The sequence below is a fragment of the Xenopus laevis genome, chromosome 6L (genome assembly GCF_017654675.1).
Source record: "Xenopus laevis strain J_2021 chromosome 6L, Xenopus_laevis_v10.1, whole genome shotgun sequence".
NCBI classification, from domain to species: domain Eukaryota; kingdom Metazoa; phylum Chordata; class Amphibia; order Anura; family Pipidae; genus Xenopus; species Xenopus laevis.
Window position 1 is genome coordinate 58,342,910 of NC_054381.1, and position 23,873 is coordinate 58,366,782.

At 40.5% G+C, this 23,873-nt stretch overlaps 1 protein-coding gene across 4 annotated transcripts in view; it reads left to right on the forward strand.

Annotated features, from left to right (window-relative positions):
- Positions 1 to 14,548, forward strand: part of ezh2.L (enhancer of zeste 2 polycomb repressive complex 2 subunit L homeolog) — a 53,086-nt gene extending 38,538 nt beyond the window's left edge. For 3 of the 4 annotated variants that reach the window (XM_018266394.2, XM_018266393.2, XM_041565356.1), the window contains 10 exons: positions 403 to 572; positions 1,024 to 1,118; positions 2,028 to 2,068; positions 5,331 to 5,456; positions 8,905 to 9,083; positions 9,827 to 9,922; positions 11,036 to 11,117; positions 11,384 to 11,464; positions 12,005 to 12,089; positions 14,164 to 14,488. In XM_018266394.2, coding sequence (XP_018121883.1) covers positions 403 to 572; positions 1,024 to 1,118; positions 2,028 to 2,068; positions 5,331 to 5,456; positions 8,905 to 9,083; positions 9,827 to 9,922; positions 11,036 to 11,117; positions 11,384 to 11,464; positions 12,005 to 12,089; positions 14,164 to 14,224 — 1,016 coding nt within the window. In that variant the 3' untranslated portion in view covers positions 14,225 to 14,488. 4 annotated transcript variants of the gene reach the window in all.
- The last annotated feature ends 9,325 nt before the right edge of the window (positions 14,549 to 23,873 follow it).

Consider the following 23,873-nt stretch of genomic DNA (forward strand, 5'->3'; position numbering starts at 1 on the left):
CATTATGCTTCATTTTTGTAAATGAATGCAAATCTGTTAATAGTCAGCTTGAAAACAGAACCGTGAACAGGCTTGTATGATAGTGGCCAAACACATTTTTATATGCCGGTGCTAGGGTTTCTGTTTGAGACATTTTGTATTATTATTTTCACATATTTGTAGCGCTAAGGTTTTACCATGGGAACTTCAGGGGGGTTCTAGAAAATAAAATTCTGTAATGAGATAATGTTATCCCTGTAGAAACCTAATTGTAAGCAGTGAAATACCCCCTTCGTTTAACTTGCTCTGACTGCAGAGGATAGGAAACTTCAGACTGTCCCTAACTGCTCTGCAGGGAAACAATCATAGTTCTCTGCAGTGTCCCTCTTACCTGCTCTTGTTCCATTGTGTACCTCTCAACAGAAGCAAACTCCCGCTGCCAGACACCAATAAAAATGAAGCCAAATATCGAGCCACCTGAAAATGTGGAATGGAGTGGTGCTGAGGCCTCCCTATTTCGAGTGCTAATTGGAACCTATTATGACAACTTCTGTGCAATTGCAAGATTGATTGGTACCAAGACATGCCGGCAAGTGAGTTATTACAATAAGGCTGCCAAATCAACAGATTTTTACTATCATCCGACTAATATGACTAAAGTGAACGGTCAGTCCCTCTGTGATCGTGTTATACGACAATTACTGTATCAGAGGTGGAGAGCTTAAAACCCTGAATAAATACCTTTTGTGGTACCAGGTGCTGTACTGAAGGACCCACGCCTGCTTCAGGGTCAAGTAATCCAGTTAAAGCAGATATCAGCAGCACACTGTAGATTTGCACAAGCCTGAAATTTATTGTGTCAAAGCATTTCAAACAGGGCAAAGTTTCGGACCACCCTGTCCCTTTATCAAGCGACAATACTACAATTACGGCAGCTTTTTTGTTCCTAGAGAAATTGTATATACACAAGTGACTTCATTATCAAGTGGTATTTGAAAGTATAATCTACAGTGAGTTATTAATCACTATAAATATCTTCTGCAGGTCTATGAGTTTAGAGTAAAGGAATCCAGTATTATTTCTCCTGTCATTGCTGAGGATGTTGACACTCCTCCGAGAAAGAAAAAGAGGAAACACAGGTCTGGCTTTTAGTTTAATACTTTTGTCGTGTTACTGAGGAATGAATTTGAAAGGTGTAGTATTAAACTGCTCTAATTAACACAGCCATAACTATATACCAAAATATTAGGTTATTCCAAAAATGAGTTTAAAGGAGACATGTAAAAAATAAGAATGTACCAGTTTGTTAAACTCATTTAGATATAGATAGATAAGAATTGTGTACTAAAAGTAGTGTTTTATTGAATTTTTGCAAAAACCCTAATAATCCCTCCCTTCTCTTCCACTTCCTGCTTCCTAAATTCCCAGGCTTTACAGGGGAGCTGGTGGCCACTCAGCTCACTGCACTGTAGGACAGGAACCAATCAGCAGCTAACAGGACTTGATAGGGAACTAAATCCCATCTTTGCAGGGCTGTAATTGGCTATCCCCCTCCTACTGTGCTTCTGGCAGGGACCGTTAGCACACGCCCACCCCTCATTTGAAACACTGACCAGTGAACATCTATAGGGAGCTCCAATAAAGTGGCTATTTTAAAGATAATTTAAATTTTTAGCACCATGTAAAAGCAACACCATATATTACTCATAATTGCCTACAAAATTAGGGTTTTTTAATTTATCCTAAATGTCTCCTTTAAGGGAGTCTGGGTGGCGTTATTTTAAGCCACTGATAATACCTCTGATTATTTGCTCATCATGAATAATTCCATGCCTAAAACATTGTACTACGCTGAGCTGTGTAAAATCAGATTTTGATTGACTGTCGGTTCTAATAGATCTTTAGGGGGGGAGGGTTTCCTTTGCATGAAGCCTATTCTACATAACTAATGATCTTCCTTGTCAATGAACCCTGTTGTCTTGAACTGATTGTGTTTCCAAGCTGACTTTCGTATGTATTCTGTAACTAATTATATTGTATCCTTACAGGCTTTGGGCAGCACACTGCAGGAAAATACAACTGAAAAAAGGTTTGACATTTTGTTTTCATTTTCTGTTGCTCCCTACATGCACAAGGTTCAGCAATCCAATCCTAATGGCAATATATATTCCTGTGCAGAGGTTCACAGTGATGCAGTATTGGTAGCCTTACTGTTCTTATGGAACAAAATCTCCGAAAGAAAAGTTTTTCTCTAAATTTTCTGTTATACAGAGACTTACATGATATTATTGGACTCCAAGGGACTTTTCATATATGTTTATATTTGATATTGTCTTTTCACTTACTCTTCTCTAGTAATGAGGATAATGCCTTGTGCTGGTGATATGAGGATTGTATAGATTTGTTCTGATAGATTGGGGGTATAGTTGCTTTCTTCTTAGGAAGCAATTGAAGAGCAGAACCTTAGAAGAGCAGATCAAATTATTTTGATCATTAAGTATGTGGCCTATTAATTGTTTTAACTACCCGAGCTGTGTTGACAAATTATTGTTTCATGGTAACACTAAATCTGATGGGCCCCATTGACACTAAACTGCGGCACCATTAGCAACCCACCAGACATTTAGGACTCATTTTTTTTAATAATAATATACATCAATTCAAATGCATTGTGCGAGTAAAATGAGTCCTTCACTTTCATTTTACTTGACCAGTGCTGTCCCAAAATTTCCCACAAAAAAATTAGTCTAGTTTCAAGTAGGCTGGGGGAGGAATAAAAATTACCTTTGAGGTCCTCATAAGGCTCTTAGGGGTATATTTATCAAAGAGTGAAGTTAGAGACCAGTCCACTAGCGTGAAAATTCACCTCTCTCCATTCATTTCTATGAGATTTTGTACGTACAGTATGTATTAAATGGTAAACTTTCACCCATTGATAAATACTCACAAGCAGAGCCATTTTCCTATCTTGGGACCTAGGAATATGTTTATAATTTTATATTAATGGCTGCATACTCTTCTGTATAACATATGAAGATTACATTAACTCATTTTAAAGGTGGTGTGTGAGATCATTTTAAATTAACGAGAAATTGATAAAAAAATAATCTTTGTTCGCACACAGTAAATAACTCCATTTGAATAATTTATTAGTTGTTTATTCATTAGAAAATATTATTTGAGGTTTTTTATCTTTATACTAAAACATTAAAAAACTTCATGTGTTAAGTATTATCAAATTTCATATATAAACATCAATTACAAATATGGCCAATGCGCATTGGCAATTTGGAAAAGTTAGCATTCATGATAATCCACAAAAAATCTGGCAAAGGGGGGAGGAGAAAAAGAGGTCACCTGATTATCTGGCACTAGAACGGACAGACTGGCACGGGACTTTCTACATATTGCCCCTACGTGAGAAAGCATTGCAGATATGCCGTGGTGGTAGAGTATGAATGAACACCAATGAATGAATGTGGAATATTAAAGCGGCTAAAAACTTAGACCGCAGCTGTTCAAGCCGGAGAGCCGTTGTGTGCAACGATGGAAGCGGTTTGATATGTAAAGCTCCAGAATACATTGTTTCACTGTTTGTCCTCGTAGCTATAACTATATTGCAACAAAAGCGGAAATGAAAAGTTACATAATTTAAAAATACTCCCAAGCCTAATAGCTGCCAGCAAAAGACATTTGCGGACATGCAAGAACTTGCGATTATTGGTTTGATTCAGAGACATTGATTAATGAGCCAATTTGCTATTACCTCCGCAAGTCGCATTTTTAACATACAATAACAGTTCTAATCTTGGAAGAACAATATTAGCAACTGATGTGTGTATATAAAATTCAATAATGTATAACATATTAGTAATCAATGTATATATATATATGAAATTTGATAATCCTAAACACATGAAATGTTTTTGTATAAAGATAAAAAAACTCAAATAATATATTTTCTAATTAATAAACAACTAATAAATTATTCAAAGGAAGTAATTTACTGTGTCTGAACAAAGAGATTCTTTGTCATCAATTTCGACCTAGGAATATGTATTTCGTTTTAAATGCCTAAGTAATTGCTTATCCATTTTTCCAATAGGAGGCACAATACTATGCCTAGGCTTCTAATTGCACACTCTGTAAATGAATAAAAACAAATTTTATTCCATGCTAGTTACCCCACATGGCAACAGCATGTCGCCCTACGCGTTTCGACCTACAGAGGTCTTCATCAGGTGCACAAAAATCCAAAAAAAAGGCAGGCCTGCCTTTTTTTTTTTGATTTTTGTGCCCCTGATGAAGACCTCTGTAGGTCGAAACGCGTAGGGCGACATGCTGTTGCCATGTGGGGTAACTAGCATGGAATAAAATTTGTTTTTATTCATTTACAGAGTGTGCATTCCTTATTTTCTGTTTTCATGCATGATTTTTTGGAAACTACAGATGGGTAGCCTCCTATAGGATTAGCACCTCGCATATATTTACTTTTTGTAGTTTTTGATTTTTTATTAGGGAGTGTGCGCCTTCTATTTTTGATGTTTTGTAGGCTTCTAATTGCAACCCCTGAATGCCCCAAGCAGCTTTTATGGTGATAGGTGAACTGTGCTGTTGCTATAGAAATCATGTTCAGGAAATGAGAAATGAGAGCCTTTACAGATAAGGCAGATATGCTTCCAAATGGAACCCAGCAGGGCTAGTTGGCTTTGAGCAGGGGGCCCACAAAGCAGTTTGTCTGCTTTTCTATGCCTGCGTTTTGAATGTGGATCTGTTGACACCTGCTCCTTTGTGTAGTAGAGCTACACACTAGTGGCATGGAATTGCGAATGCCAAACTGTTCGTTGCTCCATACAGGCCGACGCTCAGCCTGTCAAAAGGGCTACACGGAAAAGCAGAGGCAGGCAGAGGAAAGCATATGATCTGCTCAGTGTACCCTTAGTGCTAGTAAGGAAACTATAACCCAAAACAGACATACACCTTTCTACAGACTGAAATGAATCCATGAAACTCTGACAAATCATTACACTTTGATGTTGGGAAATGGTTTGTCAGAATATCACTTTTTCTTTCAATCTGTGGAATGAGGTGTGTCTGTTGTCCCATGCATCAATTTCTAAATGGATATCTGGAGATCACAACAACTTGTTTAATAACTAGCTTTCCATGAAATAACTGGAGCTACATGGGTTATTTTGTTATAGTACTCGGTTAGTATACTTCTTTGTTGCTAACATGCTTGTTAGTGGTTTTTTTATTCTTTTATTCAAATAGTCCATCGTATCTGTATTACATTATATATTAAATTACCCTTTGTTCACAGTGTTGCAATTTCATTTATTTCTTTTCAGATGGTTCTTCAAACCATGTTTACAATTACCAGCCGTGTGATCACCCCCGCCAGCCCTGTGACAGCTCATGCCCCTGTGTCATAGCCCAGAACTTTTGTGAGAAGTTCTGCCAGTGCAGCTCTGAATGTAAGTCACTTGTATTTTCCCAGTTAAAACATGTATCTTGCAGATATGTACTTAGCCAGCCTTGATTCTTATTTGTGTTTGCCTATTGCACTGAAGAGTGACCCAATGGTATGGAAAGACCTGGCTAAGCCTTGTACAATCATAAAACAAACAAAACTATCCAGGTCTACTTTCCAAACAGATCCGTCATTATGACTTCTAATATCCTGAAACCTGCAGTGCCAAGAATCTTTGACCTTAAGCAACTATGAACACGAGAATGGCACGGTTCTATTTATCCATTGTATACTTTGCACCCAATTAATTTATTTCTTAATACTGTAACTAGCAGTAGACCGCATAGATACCTTGGTTAATGCAGTCAGCAAATAATATTTGTTTCTTTGCAAGACTTTCAATATCCTTTTCCTTTCACAGGAGTAATTGTATTTGTAGCTTGTGAATGTAATTGTGATGAGTGAGTTTAAGCGGAGAAACTAGTTGAGAATATTGCAGGCATAGATAGTGGCAAACCAGCCTGCACATACTTTTCCTATGTACAGCCTGCACTTGTCTGGAACTTAGTCCTTCTTAGTGACCTAGTCATAGACCTGTACAAAGTGTAATCCTTTGTTTAGAACTGTAATCATTTATGAGCATACATTTTTACAATTTGACAAAAGAGAATAGAAACACCAGAAAACAGGAAGTGAAAATCATTGTCCAATTATCAGATTAGATTACAGGTCAGGTATTCCTACACTTTAGGGCATATCAGAGCAGTGGATGGGGAAGGGGCAAGGTTTGTGTGAGGGTTGGATTTTCATGACCTGATTTGCTGCTCTAGATAAATCATGTTGTTTTGGCCAAGGTTAAATTGCAAGATGAATTTGGAGGGGTTGGGGGGGGGAGATGAGAAGCATAGGTCGAACTAGATGCAAGTGCTTAGGCGTTAACCCTTACACTAAGGTCCTTTTTCCTTTCATCTATTTCAATGCGTGTCTAGTATGTTCAGGCACTTGATGGTGGTGCCTCTAAGAACCAACATATACAATATATTGGTTATCCTTAAAGGAGAACTAAACCCCCCCCCCCATACCAAACAACCCCCCCCTCTTAAAAGAGAAAACCCTTAACAATAAAAAAAACCCTACCCTACATAGACCCCCCTCCTTTCTCCCCCCCCCCCCAGACTAGCTACTCCTCCTCCCTGGGCAAATGTCCCTAACGCTTTACTTACCCCTCCATGCAGATTCTGTCCAGCAGAGTTCACAGGTGCCATCTTCTTCTCTTCGGTAATGTTCAAAATGAGACTGGCGAATTGGCACATGTGTAGTTGGAGCCATTTTCTGTTTTGTGACAACTGCACATGAGCCGAAACTCGCAAAAATTGCTGAGTCGCCAGTCTCATTTCGATTATTACCAAAGCGACTAAAGATGGTGCCCCTGAACTCCACTGGACAGAATCTGCATGGTGGGGTAAGTAAAGAGTTAGGGGCATTTTCTCAGGGGGGCAGCTAGGCTGGGGGGAGGGGGTATATGTAGGGTAGGGGGTAGGGTTTTTTTTATTAAGGGTTTGTTTCTCCTTTAACTGCCTGGCATTGCCCCCCTTCTCCTCTCCCTATACGCACTGTTTATTAGTTAAAAAAAAAAACCTTAAAGAGAAAATCTAAACCTAAAATGCTGAGTAGCACAGCAGAGCTCCAGGGCACCATCTTTGTGTACTTTTCAGACCCAACACCGATTTGAGCGTGCACAGTTGAAGCCGATTCCTGACTTGGCCCAACTGCACATGCTTCCGCAGGCTTTGTGTTGGCGTTGAGTCCTGAAAGAATACAAAGTGGTGGAAGATGATGCCCTAGAGCTCAGCTGCGCTGAAAGCATGAAATCCATATCTGATTAGTGCTTAGACTCAATACTTAGCATGAGCTCAAAAAAAACAAAGGGGAAGCCGCTTTTCTTGCAGATTTCACCAACGCTCCATAATAACATGGAAGCAGAGCAGTGTCTCACTGAGGAAGCCGCTTTCATATTCCGTTAATCCCTGCGTCACCTGCACAGCAGCCTTTAGGTTGGCTCTGTTAAAGGGAATCCATTGCTAAAATGGTTTGATATAAGCTTGACGTCATTGAAAAAGCTTTCCAAAATTCTGTACCATTTCTGAAATAATCCAGCTACTCTTTGGTATATCAACTCCTCCTCCTAGAAATCTTTCTGTCTGCTTGCAGCTTTGTGCTGGAGTCGGTTATTTTAAAAGACCGCTGTAATATATCCACGCAGGAAGGGCACACGCCAGTATGTTGGGCCTAAACGTCAATTAAAAAACAGACACAAAGCCGCATGTAGAGAGATGTTGCCGAGACCAGGATACTTAACAGAAATTTAAATTTGCATTAAAGAAAAAAAAAAAAGTTCAAGAACACACTCATTTTGCTGTCAAGTTATGAAGGGCTTAACACTTCAATTTCTTAATTGTTGTCACTGATTTATATAAAGTGTGTTCCTGCCTTTCTCTAGTTCAGGTTCTGATGTAATTCAATTGGCAATCTGGAGTTTTCTTCTACTAAAGGATGTGTCTGTACATGCATCGAGAGCTATAATGCTGTCCCACTTCCGTTCATCTTTCAATAAAGGCCATAAACAATAAAATATGTATGTGAGACAATAATATAATACACGTGAGTTCTTATGTTATGTCCTCTCTTTATCTCTCTGAAATTCTAGTCAGTGACGGAAGCCTAAGCAGACTGACTGCTTTAGGATAATATCTTACAAGGGTTGTCTGCCTGCCTTCTGGCTGCGCAAGTTGCATTTGGACCCTATGAACGAGCTTTTAACAGAAATTATATACATAAAAAATGCTCCAAGGACCATGTGGTATATTGTTTCCTGGTAAATAATGCCTCGTAATTTATCTTTTCATGCTGACAAGTCACTTTGCACCATATACAATAAATATCCACATCGACTACCTCAGAGGCAGAAGTCAATACTCTGTCCCTAGGAAAGCTTTTACTGTCCAGTGTAAAACATACAAATCCCATCTACATTCTTAAGTCAGCAAGTCAATCACTTTCTTTAAATCATCTCATTAAACATGCTTCTCTCGTTAAAGCTGGGTAGCCATGTTGTTGTGCATTTCAGCACCACATGCAAAATGTTTTTGTTTTTTGTTTTTTTGCCATGAAATTGACCTGTCACCTTAAATCTGCATAAATGAAATAAAGAATTGCTGCTTTTTGAGGCAAATGCCCAAAAAATATATATATGTGGGTATATGGGGAGAGATTAAAACCTATTTTGGATGCTGCCTAGGCAAGTTCTTTAGCTAGCATGATGCTTAGGCTTTACCAAAGCTTGCACAGATGGACGCTTTATTTAAGGTGAGAGGCCCCTTTCCTGCTTTTATTCGTGTCTGAGAAAGCCTGTCCTATTTGTTATTCATGCCATGTAAAATGTGTTTTTAAAGGCCAAAACCGGTTTCCTGGATGCCGCTGTAAAGCACAGTGCAATACCAAGCAGTGCCCTTGCTACCTGGCTGTACGGGAGTGTGACCCAGACCTGTGCTTGACTTGTGGGGCTGCTGATCACTGGGACAGTAAGAATGTGTCCTGCAAGAACTGCAGCATTCAGCGCGGTTCCAAGAAGGTTTGTTAATTATGAGCATCATCTTAAATGTGGGGGGGGGGTTTGATTTGCTTTCTGTAGTCTCTTTAGTGCTAACATTTTGGTTGTACTTAATATCGAAAAAGCAAAAAAAAAAATAGCCAACGAGATCCTGTGGGAATTAACAACATAGCTAAATATGGGTCGTGCATCCCAGAGAAATCTAGTAAGACACTGTCTCAAATTTTTTTATTTTTTTTAAATACATCAGTTAATAGTGCTGCTCCAGTAAAATTCTGCACTGAAATCCATTTCTCAAAAGAGCAAACAGATTTTTCATATTTAATTTTGAAATCTGACAAGGGGCTATGCATATTGTTAGTTTCCCAGCTGCCCCCAGTCATGTGACGTGTGCTCTGACAGTCCGTCTTAACCTAGTTGTGCATTTATGGGTGTTATGGCTGCCCTAATATTCCTCTCAGAGTAATCATTAGACATATAACTATCTGAAAGCAGGCCTTGTTAAGTCTTTTGTTGTTCCTCTCCCTTCGCATTTTGTCATAGATGAAATTTAGTGACTCTTGAGCTTCTATTATGTTCACAGAGCCAAGTATCTGTTTTGTAGAATCTTAATCTTAACTGTGATGCAGGCATTGTGAATATCTCCACTGACTCGAGGAGGATACTCCATTTGTTGCCCTTTTAATTACTGGCACTGCACTTTATAGAATGTATTTTACAAATAGTTTTTTGTATTGACAACAAATTTTCCTTTCTTTCCTTAGCATTTGCTTTTGGCTCCTTCTGATGTTGCTGGCTGGGGGATCTTCATCAACGACACTGTACAGAAAAACGAGTTCATCTCTGAGTACTGTGGAGAGGTGAGTTCAATAACGTGTATTCTCTTCTCTAATGCAGTGGCAGTATATGTGAAGAATGCTTCCACTCCGTCCATATGGTTTTTCGGCATTCATTACAGAAATACACTTGCTGAAAGGTGTAGCTGTTTCTGGAAAAACACCTGCAGCTTTTTTTTTCCTTTTGTTAAAGGGATAAAATGAAGGCGGCAAGGGTTTAAACCTTTAGTACTACCGAACGGGAAACTACAATTACTGATCCTTGTTTGGATTCAGCAGAACAGTGCAGCCCAACTTTTCGGGCAATGACTGACAGAATGTTTTGTCACCGACTGGAAATTTTCTCTCAGACAATAGTATCTGAAAATAGCTTTTCATCTGTACGAATGAACATCACCAAACATTGAAAGACTTTATATTTGCCGTTCGGCAGATGCTACCTCCTCTTTTCTGACGCATAGTCTATAGCCATTAGTTTTAAGGGTTGATTTCCAGGCATGGGCATGACGGTTATCCAATTATTCAATGAATGCATCTGACAGTTGGAGGAGCTACAGCCTGTCCTAAGGTGGCCATACAGGGAGAGATTGGCGATGTTGCCAAACGAGCGGATCTCTCCCCGTTGTGCCCACCTCGAGGTGGGCAATATAGGGCCCAACGATCGGATCCTAACGGATCGCGGTCCGATCGCGGAACCGCATCAACGAATAGATGCGGCCGCTATCTGACGGGATTTTTCCCGGCCAGATCTCGATCGGGGAAGCCCGTCAGGGGGCCGCATACACGGGCCAATAAGATGCCGACACGGTCTGTCTGCAGCTTTTATCGGCCTGTGTATGCCACCTTTACTTTCACATATGCTGATGACCTATCCACATCCCATAGGCAGATTATATGTCTGGACAGACTAGCTGTGATCTGACAGGGATTCCACTATCATGCTGAACATTAAACTGGATTAAACTGTTTGTCTAGATCTGGACATATATGGCCAGCCAAAATCTGCCACAATTTGATCCTTGTACAATTTAAGAGCACAGAAATCCAAGGAATATTCTCTACTGTAGTAGAGCTGTAGTTTTAATTTAACAGATAATGTTTACTATTAACTTCTCTTGATTTGTCCTTTCATTTCAGATCATATCCCAGGATGAAGCTGATCGAAGAGGGAAAGTGTATGATAAATACATGTGTAGCTTCCTCTTCAACTTGAACAATGGTACATGATCTCGCCAGCAATATGTCCTTTTCTAAGGGTTTATTATAGTGATTCTGTGCAGATGGAGTGCACATTCCACCAACCTATCTCTAAATGGAGTTTACGGTCTATTTAAGGGGGATAGTCAGAAGATAGAAGAATGTATCAAAGGAAGTTGTACGCAAATAACTGTTTTCAAACTTTATTGTATGCATAATGGTGAATATTTGAGATCAAGCTCTAAATAATAATGTATCCCCACTCCCCCCCCCCTTTTTTTTTTAAAGATTTTGTGGTAGATGCAACACGAAAAGGCAACAAAATCCGATTTGCAAACCATTCTGTGAATCCAAACTGCTATGCAAAAGGTAAGAATTGAAATGATTTGTCTCTTGGGTTTGTTGTGTTAAAAATATAGGGCCCATTTCATGTTTTATCAGGAATACTTCAGTATGCCCTTTCCAAGCTTTCAGCTATTTGCATGTGTTGAACCCAACAACTTTAAGAACAGGGAAGTTTATGTTGATTTATTGCAAAACTTCCCCCATTCTTGGCATGTGTGTTGGGAATGGACGCAGGCGAGGAGGACTGGGGGTAACTCTGTAAATGTGGGATTGCTGCTGGGCAAGCTCTCATAGCCCTGTTAAAATATGCACCATAAATCCAAAAAACTAAATTATCATATCATACGATTATTTCTTGACATTTGAATGAAATCTTGCAGAAATGCCAACAAGGGGTCCGTTGTCTGAAGTTCAGGGCTTTAGTGTTATCATAGCCTTCTTAAAATGCTTCACTCAGCTCATTGTAATCTAATTTGGGAATCTCTTATTTTTCTTTTTTTATGGTTTTATATGAGACTAAGTAAAGAAATAGTTTTGATTAATGATTTGCTCCTCTCTCTTTAGTAATGATGGTTAACGGAGACCATAGAATAGGGATTTTTGCGAAGAGAGCCATTCAGACGGGTGAAGAACTCTTCTTTGATTACAGGTGAGAGTTTTTATTTGCTTCCTCAAATATTCTGCTTGCCGTGTGTTGTAGGAAAATGGTTTTGCTTAAAGGGCAAGTCAACCCCAAAAATAATATTTTACCTAATAAAAGAAAACAATTCTAAGCAACTTTGCAATATATATATATATATATATATATATATATATATATATATATATATATATATATATATATATATATATATATATATATATATATATATATATATATTTTCACTACATATTTTTTTTTTTTTTTTTTTGTATATGTATTGCTATTGAAAGCAGTGTTTGTCCCTTTCTATTTTCTGTCCTGATGGCTGAGACTGTTGATACAAGGCAGCTGATTAACAGACCTGTCTTTGCTGGGGAACAAAGACTTTTGCAACATTGTTTAAAAAGTAGCAAGAAGTTAAGCAAATGCTGCTTTCAATAGCAATTGTTTTTATGAATAACTTTAAAAGCACTGAACATTTTAAATAAAAGTTTATTGGAAATAATTATTTTTTTCTATTAATTAGGCAAATATTTATTTTACTTACCCTTTGGGCAGCAAAAACAAGACCAGCAACACCGAGATAACTTGTAGAATGCTTGAAGTTGTATTGTGAAATTACATGCAAGCCGACTTGTTTCGGTCCACATAGGGACCTTTCTCGGTCCCTGTGTGGACCGAAACGTCACTTCGGCTGTTCTCTACACCTTCTTAATCAGTGTTTCTATCCTTCGTATTAAACCTCGCTGATTGTTACTACCTTTCAGTCCCCTTGTCTGCGTAGTTGAAATACAGTCAAAGGGATGGTTCTCCTTTAAGTTAACTTTTAGTATCGTTGTAGAATGGCCAATTTGAAGCAGCTTTTCAATTGGTCTTCAATATAAATATTTTTTTAATTTGCCTTTTTCTGACTTTTTTTTAGCTTTCAAATTGGGGTCACTGACCCTGTCTAAAAACAAATGCTCTGTAACATTTATTGTTATTGCTATTTTTTTTTTATTACTCATCTTTCTATTCAGGCCTCTCCTATTCATATTCCAGTCTCTTATTCAAATCAATGCGTGGTTGCTAGGGGAATTTGCTGATTGCTGAAATTACAAAATGGAGAGCTGCTGAATAAAAAGCTAAATATTTCTGGCTTTTGAGTTAGTTTAAAAAAATGAAACCCAATTGCAACTTGTCTCAGAATATCACTCGGTATATGATACTAAAAGTTAACTCAAAGGTTGAACCAACCCCTTTAAAAAGAGTTTAATAACATTTTACTACTTTAACTGATAAAAACTTCTTGTGATTCCATGAGAATAGTGATGGTTACTCCGGCAGCATGTTCAAGTACAAACACTAGATACAAAAGGCAATTTAAATAGAGATACCTCTGCTGCTGTTGTACTAACATCCCTGTTTATTTCCCTGGATTATCCCTTTGAATCTCTCTCTTTTGTACATAAAACACGGGAATAAGTCGCCCGCACTCGATCTAAAACATATTATGGAGTTGACCAGCTGCTAGAAATGATTAAAAACCCATAGTTTACCTTTAAAAAAACGATTACAAAAATTTGGTGTAAGTTACCTTATATAATGTAAGCCCTATTAGCCTATTCACATTCTGAAGGAGGCCAAATACAGGCCTAAATGTTGTCAGCAGCTTATTGGCCCATGTATGGGGCCCTCCAACTGGCTTCCCTGGCCAATATCTGACCAAAAATCAGGCATGTATCGGACAGGTTTAAAAATCCTGGCGGAGCGAGGACTGCAATGATTCATTGACATGGTCCTTGCACCAACTGCCTGTATTCCCATGGTTGTGATCCAGTTGTAGAGACCTAGGATTGGATCAGCCCAATATTGACAACCTCAAGTTCGGCATATCGGAGAAAGATCCACTTGTTTGGCGACGTTGCCCTATGAGCGGATGCCCAGCTTAATTCTGAATCACATTTCAAATAATGTTCCCCAGAGTCGTAATATCATGTGCACATTTTGTTCGCTCTCACCCTTGTACAACACTTTCCTGTCCGTTTTATGAATTCTTCTCCTGATACTGAAATGTTCCTGGTCTCTTTCTCTCCTGCAGATACAGCCAAGCAGATGCGCTGAAATATGTGGGTATTGAGAGAGAAATGGAAATCCCCTGATTCTAGCTACCTCCTTATGAAACCCATGCCTTACCTTCTTCAGGAATTTCTTACTCGCAATTTTAGATACAAAGAGGGGAAGAAAAATGTGGGAAGCTGAAGTTCTGAGTTACCGAGTACTGTAACAGTAATTTATAGTGATCTGACCATAACGCAACGACTTTCCTTTGCCAGTTGCAATGTATTTTGTACCTAGGAACGTTTGGCAATAATGTTATTCAGGTACATGTCCCACCTCAAATAAAATATACTTGAACTTCTGTATTTTCTGTACTTTTCATTTGTCAGGCTACAACTTTAGATATTAAATAGATATGAAAAAAACCCAGCCTTGCCCATTCTGTGCATTTTCTAAGGTTTCTGTTGTGTCTTCTTGACTGTAAAAGATAAGTAAGATAGAGTTGTAGGTCCAATCAGCTCTCACTGGATCCGGACAATTTCCCAACTTGCTCCTCATTACAGTGCGGAGACTCACAACCTGGATCTTTATACCACTTCTATTATGTGGCTGATTGTTACTCTTGTAAAAGAAACACTTGAGGGAACATTACATGCAGCAACAAATGTACTCACAACTTGTTCAGTATGGCAGACTGTTGCAGTCTTTTGGACTCTGAGCAGCAGGCATGCCTTCTCTGAGCTGCAGAAATGACTTGCCACTTGCACTTGCTCTTCTGGTTTCCATGGAGATGAGGGAGTGTGTGCATGGAGGTGAAAAAAGGGGCGAAAGGGATGTGAGGAGGGCCTGGAAGGGGAGTGTGGGAGAAGTGAACAGGGCATCATGGGAGGAGCTGGGAATAAGCAAGTATTGGCTCTGTTTGAGTCATGTCACATACAAATATACAGGGCTGCCATCAGGGGGGTACAAGTGTACCGGGGCCTGAAGGGGGGCCTGCAGTGCTGAACTTTTTGAAAGAGCCTGACTCCCCTTGACAGCACCAAAGCCGTGCTCCTCTCGAAGTCCCGAACAGCCGAAATGCAGAAGTGGCGAAAAGACCCGACGTCACTAAAACAGCCGAAACTGAAGTCCTGAAGCGGCGAAAAGACCCAAAGTCATGAAAGGAGGCAATACTTTCCCAAAATTGGCGGTTTTAATGAAATACTTGGAAATCGACTCAAGGCTTCCACTTTCTAGGGGTCCGCTGAACACTTTGATGCCGTTATAGATTTACCAAACTATGTAGCGAACAGAGGCACCAAAATGAAAACATGCATATACATTTTCATGGCTGACGCTACAGCAGGGAAACCCTAGAAAACTATATATTTTCAGGAAGTACACATTGTGACGATTTCAGAATGGGTAAATACATCTTTCTACTGCAAACTACCAAACTGCAAAGCTATGTTAAACGTAGCATTTTGTTATGAGATTTTTAAAAAGTCTGCACAAAGCTTGTATTTTACCCCATTGTATGTCCCACATTTGGTAATGTACCACCATAAAGCATCTTAAATATGAATGCCAGGGGTCTACTGAACAGTTCTTGTGTTCAAAATGCATAGATTTACCAAACACATCACACCACTACCCCAGGTGCAAATATGCTGCGAATACGCTAATTCACTTTCACTAAAATACAACGTTTTGTCCCGGGCGTCGAACTTCGTTACTTCGGCTGTGTGAGCATTTCATGGTGAACATGCACTAGCGTTCATTTGTGCCTAGCAAAACTTCACTAGTGATCTTGCGCTTAGGTCAAATCGCATAGGGCGGTAAATTTATAGTTGTATGGACGTCTTTATTATAAGTGTTGCTGCAAATGGTTTAAGTTACCGGTTTATATTACACATGTCCAGGGAACCTTAATAAAGTAATGTATATAATAATATAATGTCCTACAAATGAGCCCACCATAAAATTAATGTTCCATATGTTAGGAAATGTCTGGAAAAAAACTGGTTCCCCAAATATGATTAGGACTTTTGCAGCCAATCACGCTGTAAAAAGGAAAAGTCACCAGCGGTTTTGGAACTTTAATGCATTTTCAGCACACGGGATATGATGTAAGTGACAGAAGACTGAGGAAGATCTAGCTGCTTTATAGCACTTTGTCTGGTCTCAGTTGGCAAAGGCAACTCTGGCGAAAGGGTTAATGTTCAGTAAAATCCGCATTTCAGTAGACATTTAGTAGAATTTGCATAGTAACGTCCGTTCGTCAGACCGAAAAGTTGCCTGGACATAGTGTGAATGAAGGCTAATGACGGTCTGTTTCGCTAGCAAATTGGCGCCTGTTAATAAACTGCCGATGTCCCTGCGGCTGGAAACTCTGGCGAAAAGTCCCTAGCATTAGCCTCTTCGCCCTTTAGTAAATCTAGCCCATAGTGTATCAGTGTAAAAATGTATGTGTGCCTGCACCTGGCCAATCCGTTCCCCTGCTGTGCTTCTTGCCTGGAATTTCTGCAGAATGTAGATTCTACGGAAAGATCCCTTATCTGGAAAACCCCTGATCCCGAGCATTCTGAATAACAGGTCCCATACCTGAACTAATATGATTTCACATTTTATCAGTTCCATTCTAAGCTTTTAGTCTTCAGGTCTGTTGTCCGACAATACTTGTATAAAACGTCCCAGTGGCAGTGTTGCAGAAATCATCATCATAGAATTTGTATCATAGTGCCATTCCCACTGAAATATTGCTTACATTTTTAATAAAAAAACATATTTCTCACTGATTCTGCCATGTTGCTGAGCAATATTCTTCTGAAGGGATGCTGGCTTCCATTTTCCGATATCTTTATAGGTATGGGACCTGTTATCTGGATAACTTTTCTGTAATTTGGATCTTCATATTGTAAGTCTACTAGAAAATCATGTAAACATTAAATAAACCCAATAGGTTTTTTTTTGCTTCCAATAAGGATTAATTATATCTTAGTTTGAATCAAGTACAATGTACTGTTTTATTATTACAGAGAAAAGGAAATTTGGATGAAATGGATTCTATGGGAGACGACCTTTCAGAGCTTTCTGGATAATAAGTTTCCAGATAACGGATCCAATATCTAAACATAAATTTGCCACAATTATTTTTGCTGTACTAGTATTTGTAACTGAGAATCTAACAGCTTGTGTAGCTGCTACACACACACAGCATTAATCATGTAAAAAGGGGCTTATTTATCATGCTGTGTAAAACACTGGAGACAAACATAACCGGTGATGTTGCCCATAGCAACCAACCAAATCTTTGCTTTTGTTTCCTAACTTGCTGGTGACTATTGAAATCTGATTGCTGATTGGTTGCCATAAGCAACATCACTGGTGATGTTTTTCTCCAATGATTTACACAGCTTGATAAATAGGCCCCAAACAGTACAGTGTTCCCCCAGGGCATTTGTGACAGAGAAATCGCCTAGCAGTTTTTGCGGCCACCCGGCTCCCCTCCTGTATGCACATCACTTTTTTTCATTTTAACAGAAGCTGTTAGAACCACCGTGTATTGCGGTTCTACCAGATTTTTTTCTTCTGGAGAGCAGGGGCGCGCCGCCAATGAGGCGAGCTGAGACGCTCGCCTCAGGCGGCAACGCCGAAGCGGTTTCCAGGGGCGGCAAAAAGCCGCTCCTGCACCTTTAAGAGCCGAATTTCCGGTTTTTAAACCGGAAATTCGGCTTTACTAATGCGAGAGAGCGCAATTGCGCTCTCCGCATTAGTGTTCCTGCCTCCCCTCCCGACAAGTAAGTCGGCGAGGGGGGGCGGCATTGCAGGAGCCGCCTCAGGCGGCGCTTAGGTCCGAATCGGCGCTGCTGGAGAGACCACTGCAGTATACAGCCAGTCTCCTCCTCTCAGCAATGTCACAAGAGTTTTGGCTGCTGATAGGCAGAACACAATATATATATTTATTTATTATATTTTTTTTTTTTTTTTTTTTGAAGCGATAAAAAGTGTTGTGAAGAAGGACTTAGGGCACAGACACACAGGGAGATTAGTCGTCCTGTGACAAATCGCCTCTTCTTCGGGCGACTAATCCCCCCGAACTGCCTTCCTGTCGGCTAGAATCTAAATCGCTGGCGGGATGGCACTTTATTTTCCGAAGTCACCCGAAGTTTCCTCATGATGCAACTTAGGAAAACAAATCGCTCCGAAGGCCATCCCGCCAGTGATTTATATTCTAGCCGTCGGGAAGGCATTTCGGGGAGATTAGTCGCCCGAAGAGGCGGTTTGTGGCCGGGCGACTAAATCTCCTGGAATCTCCACTTGTGTCTCTGCCCTAAAGAAGATTTGAGAGATGAATCTAGTATTGATGAAAGCGGTTTCATCCATCAATTGTATATATCCAACTTACAATTTCATCAATTCCTGATTCATCTCTCACATCTTTAGTCCTCATTCACAACACGTTTTATCTCTTCAAAGAGCAGCTGAAATGTGGTCCTCATTCCTAAAAATGGATATTGAGCCCAAAACTCTCATTTCCACATTACGTTATAATAGAGGTATGTTTTCAAAAAATTGGAGGGAACAAGAATTTCAACTCCGACGGCTATAGGAAAATTCAGGAAAAAACTTCAAACTTCAAATTAACTCAAACTTTGATAAATAACTCCCTTAATGTTTACATGATTTTCTAGTAGATTTAAGGTATGGAGATCAAAATTATAGGAAGATCCATTATCTGGAAATCCCCAGGTCCTAAGCATTCTGGATAACAGGTCCCATACCTGTATAATTATATCCCCACAATTTGTAATATTAGTTTTATGAAAATGTTGATCTCCAAAAAGAATAAAGACCATTCATAAATTGTCTAAAGAACAAGTGAACAATTTGTTTATGGTTACGGCTTCAGCTTGTAAATCAATTTTCAAAGGAGGATTGAACATAAAGTTCCATCTTTAGAAAATATTTTGTCATTTACATAACCTATGTATACAAGAGGCAGTTTGATACTGGGGCCCAAAAAATTGAGCTTTTTATTTAAATACTATTGATGTTAAGGAAAACCACTTAATATATAATAAATTCATTCTCTTCAGTCACTTGGGAGACACAAAGACAGTGAGTATAGCTGGCACCACTAGGAGGCAGGACACTATAAAATAACAAAAAAATAGTCCCTCCTCCGCCTGCTATACCCCTCCTCTGCAGGCAGAATGAGCTCAGTTCGTACCAAAGTCAGAGCAGGAGGTTACTAGCTAACAAAAACTTTTAAAAATTAGCTAATTACAGAAACTGATGATTGGGTATGTCAACCATGTCTGAAGCCAAGTGAAGCCTCAATCCAGGGAGGGAAGCCCTGTGTCCCCCAAGCAACTGAAGAGAAAGAGATTTAACGGTGAGTACACAAAATCTCCTTTTCTCCATGTCTGCTTGGGGGACACAGGGACAGTGGGGACTTACCAAAGGGCGGGAAGGAGAGGCCTACGTGGAACCAGCTACTGCAGACTGGAGTACCTTCCTGCCTTAGCGGATGTCCGGAGTACCTTCCTGCCTTCTGAATGGCCTGTTTGATCCAGCGGGAGATGGTTGTCTCAGTAGCTGGGGTGCCCTGGAGGGGCAAAGGACCACCCTGTCATGATGAAAAGTCAGGAAAGGAGATCTACCGGATAGAGCTAAAAGTTCTGATACCCTTCGTGCTGATGCTATGGCCAGTAGAAATACTGTCTTATATCAAATCCATCGGCTCATAAGGAGGTCGCTGTTAGGAACGCAGAACGAGAGTTAAGTCCCAAGTGGGCACCGGTGCGTGGACAGGAGGCTTCACATGTGCAACCCCCTGTAAGAAGGTCTTGACATCAGGCAGAAGAACCAGGCGCATTTGGAATAAGATGGAGACCGCTGAAACTTGGGATTTTAGGGATCCCAAAGACAGTCCCATGGATAGTCCATGCAAAAATAGATTGGGAGTGGGAAATTTAAGGAGTTCAGCTCAATGGTTCTGACACCATCATTGGTTAGTGGACCATACTCTATGGTAGGTTCTATCGGAGACAGGTTTTCAGGCTGCCCTCTTAGTGTGAATTACAGTGTCGGAAAAACCCTTTTTCATTAGGATCGTGGTCTCAGTAGCCACGCCATCAAGTTGAGGCTGGCTGGGCAAGGATGTTGAATTGGGCCTTGAGGAAGGAGGTCTGGAGTGAGAGGTAGAGTCCAGGGTTCCTACACAGACAGGTTGACTAGATCCGAGAACCAGGTGCGGCGAGGCTATCTTGGAGCTATGAGGATCAGAGTAGTGCATTCCCTCTGTAGCTTCTTGATTGTTCTGGGGATGTAAATTGCCGATAGTTGGGACTGGTGCTTCTCTGCTTCTCTGCCCAATGAAGAATAAGGCCGACCTCGTTTAACGCCTTTCTGCTTCTTGTTGCATCCTAGTGGTTTATATATGCTACTGCTTTGGCATTTTTCGGTTTGGATCTTTATCGCCTGTCTGGCTAGCTCCATTTGCCAGTGGGCTAGAGCAAGATGGATTGCCCAGCTCTCTAGTTGGTTGATGTGGAGACATTGCTCTGCTGGAGTCCAGCGGTCCTGTGCTGGACGTCCTTATAGTATTGCTCCCCAGCCGGAGAGACTTGCGTCTGTGGTGAGGAAGCGCTATTGAAGGTCCCCAAGGGGTCTGCTCCGAGTCAGTTAAGTGGTTTGCATCCACCAGTGTATGGATGCTCGGGTCTTTGGTGAAATGCAAATTTCTTGAAGCAGGGATTTCCGCTTCCAGCCTGAAAGAATGTTCCATTGGAGTTCCCTGAGGTGCTGCTGTGCAAAGGGGACTGCTTCTTTTGTCGAGACCATGACTCCAAGACCAAGACCTTCATGAGAAACTTGGCTGTGTGAGTTGGTTTCGACAAAAGGGTCCGTAAGGTGGAATGGAGACCGCCTGTGACTGTGTGTCAAAGGACATTCCTAAGAAAACCATCTTGTATAGGTTGAGGTACCAACCCAACTCTCGCAGCCTGTCCATGGTGACCCGCAGTGCCTGTTGAGTCTCTGCAAAGGTCGGAGCCTTGATTAGGAGATCGTCCAGGTATGGGGTTATGGATACCCCCGAGGAACGGATCAGTGCTGTGGCTACCGACATGATCTTGGTGAATTTGTGAGGGGCCGATGTGAGGCCGAATGTAAGAGCTGTGAATTGGTAATGGTGATTTTGGAATGCAAATCGCAAAAACCTCTGAGAGGGAGGGAAAATCGGTATATGAAGATAGGCGTCCTTTATGTCCAGGGAGGCGAGGACATTGCCACTATGACCGACCTGAGAGATTCCATCTTGAACCTTAGTGGATGAATGAAGGTGTTGAGCTCCTTGAGGTTCAAAATTGGGAGGGCTGAGCTGTCCTTGGGGACTACAAACAGGTTTGAATAGTATCCCTTGAACCTTTCTTCAGGCGGCACTGGAATGACGACTTCTGATTGGAGAAGATTGTCGATTGTGTCCTGGAGCTGCCTGAGATTTCTGATATTCTATGGGAAACCTGGACATGAAGAAGCATCAAGGGGGGGAGTTTAACTGTAAATGATATCCTCGAGTTACAATCTTGTGTACCCAGGAATCCTGAGTCCGAGTCAGCCATGGGTTGCTGAAGTGTCAAAGTTTTCCCCCTACGGACGATTCGCTTGGTGGTGGTGGAACACAGTCATGTGGAATCGGGCTTGCCAACCGGCTTTGATGAAGGCTTACAAGGCTGCCAAGTTGATCTGGGCTTCCTTCTACCTGCAGATGAGTATTGGGGAGGGGACGATCTAGTACCCTTGTTCTGGGGGGCCACGACCCAGACGAAAGGATGAACGTGCCTTGGGTTGAAGCAGGAGGGTGCTCTTACCCACAGTGGCTTGACTGATGATTTTGTCAAGGTCAGTGCCAAAGAGGTTACCCTTAAAGGGGATTGATGTGAGAGACTTCTTGGAAGAGAGGTCCGCTGCCCAAAACTTCATCCAAAGGGAGTGGTGCAAAGGGAGAGGTTCTGCTAATCACTTGGAGTGTGTCGAGCGAAACCTCACATAAGTAGTCATTGGCCTCCTTAATCTGTGAAGCCAAATGACAGAGATCCTGCCTGGGGACCGCTGTAGCGATTCCACGGCATAGGGAGTCCGATCATGATTGGACAGCTCTACTTACCCAAGCTGAGGCTAAGACTGGGCAAAGAGAAGTACCAGAAGAGAGCATAGGAGACCCTCTCGTTTCTTATCCATTGATCCTTGAAGGCTGTGTTCTTAGAGAGACGTGACACTGGAGCGTTCACTGAAGGGGGAGAAGTCCACTTTTCAGTGAGTTCAGGTGGGAAAGGGTATAGCCTGAGGAAGTGACAATTTGCTTGGAAATGTTGCTCTGGCTTGTCCCACTCCTGTTGTAAAATTTGTTCTAACTGGGCGTGGGATGGGAAGGAGGGGGAAGATGTGCTTTTTTTATCATCATCATTTATTTATATAGCGCTGTCAAGATACAAAGTGCTTTGTAATGTAAAGACAGTACCAGAGTCTCATATTGTGTTAAACAGGTATGGGACCTGTTATCCAAAATGCTCGGGCCTGAGGTTGCCTGGATAAAGTATCTTTCTGTAATTTGGATCTCCATACCTTAAGTCTTAATTAAGATTTATCTAAAGTCTTAAATTAAAATAGGATTGTTTTGCCTCCAATAAGGATTAATTATATCTTACCTGGGATCAAGTACAAGGTACGGTTTTATTATCACAGAGAAAAAGGAAATCAATGTTAAAAATCTAAATTATTTGATAGACCTTGTAATTGAGAACTTTATGGATAATGGATCCCATACCTGTACATAATAATGGCATAGGAGAGCATCTCATTATTTCTATGCAAAGCCAATGGAATTCTGGGAAGGAAAGTCAGTATTTCTTCCAAAACTTGAGTTATATACTGGGTTTTAAAGCAAAGCCAGGGCAGTACACCCCCCCCCCTGCTGTCTCACCTGGGCTGGAAGTCTACTGCTTAACTTCACTGAAGTAGAGAGTGCCTCCCGTTACAGCTATGGGACCTGTTATCAAGAATGCTATGGGACCTGTTATTCATAATTTGGATCTTCATACCTTAAGTGTACTGGAAAAACCTATAAAGCTTAAATAAACCCAATAGGCTGGTTTTGCTTCCAATAAGGATTAATTATATCTTAGTTGGGATCAAATATAGGGAACTGTTTCATCATTAGAGAAAAAGGAAATCATTTTTTAAGATTTGGATTATTTGATTATAATGGGAGATATATATGGGAGACTGCCTTTCTGTAATTCAGAGCTTACTGGATAATGGGCTTCTGGATAATGGATCCCATACCTGTACTGTTTTATTATTACAGAGAAAAAGGAGACCATTTTTAAAAATTTGATAAAATGGAGTCTATGGGAGGCCCTCCTGTAATTCGGAACTTTCTGAATAACAGGTTTCCAGATAACAGTTCCCATAGCTGTACAATGAGCAGGGAAGCATCAAGAGGTGCTTCAGTAAAATAAGCGCTTGCTGTTCTGTCCAGGCTACACCATATTACAAGTGGAAAAAATACCTATATATTTTTAAAGATTATATGTCAATATAAAAATGTACATAAGGTAAATATTTATCAAGCGGAGCACAAAAGCAACAAAATAAAATGAACTTAAATAGCAGAGGGAACTTTAGCGAAACATTTTCATAATTATCTTTATTTACATTTAGAAGAAGGAAACTTGACACAAAAAAAAAAGCCAATGCACCTTG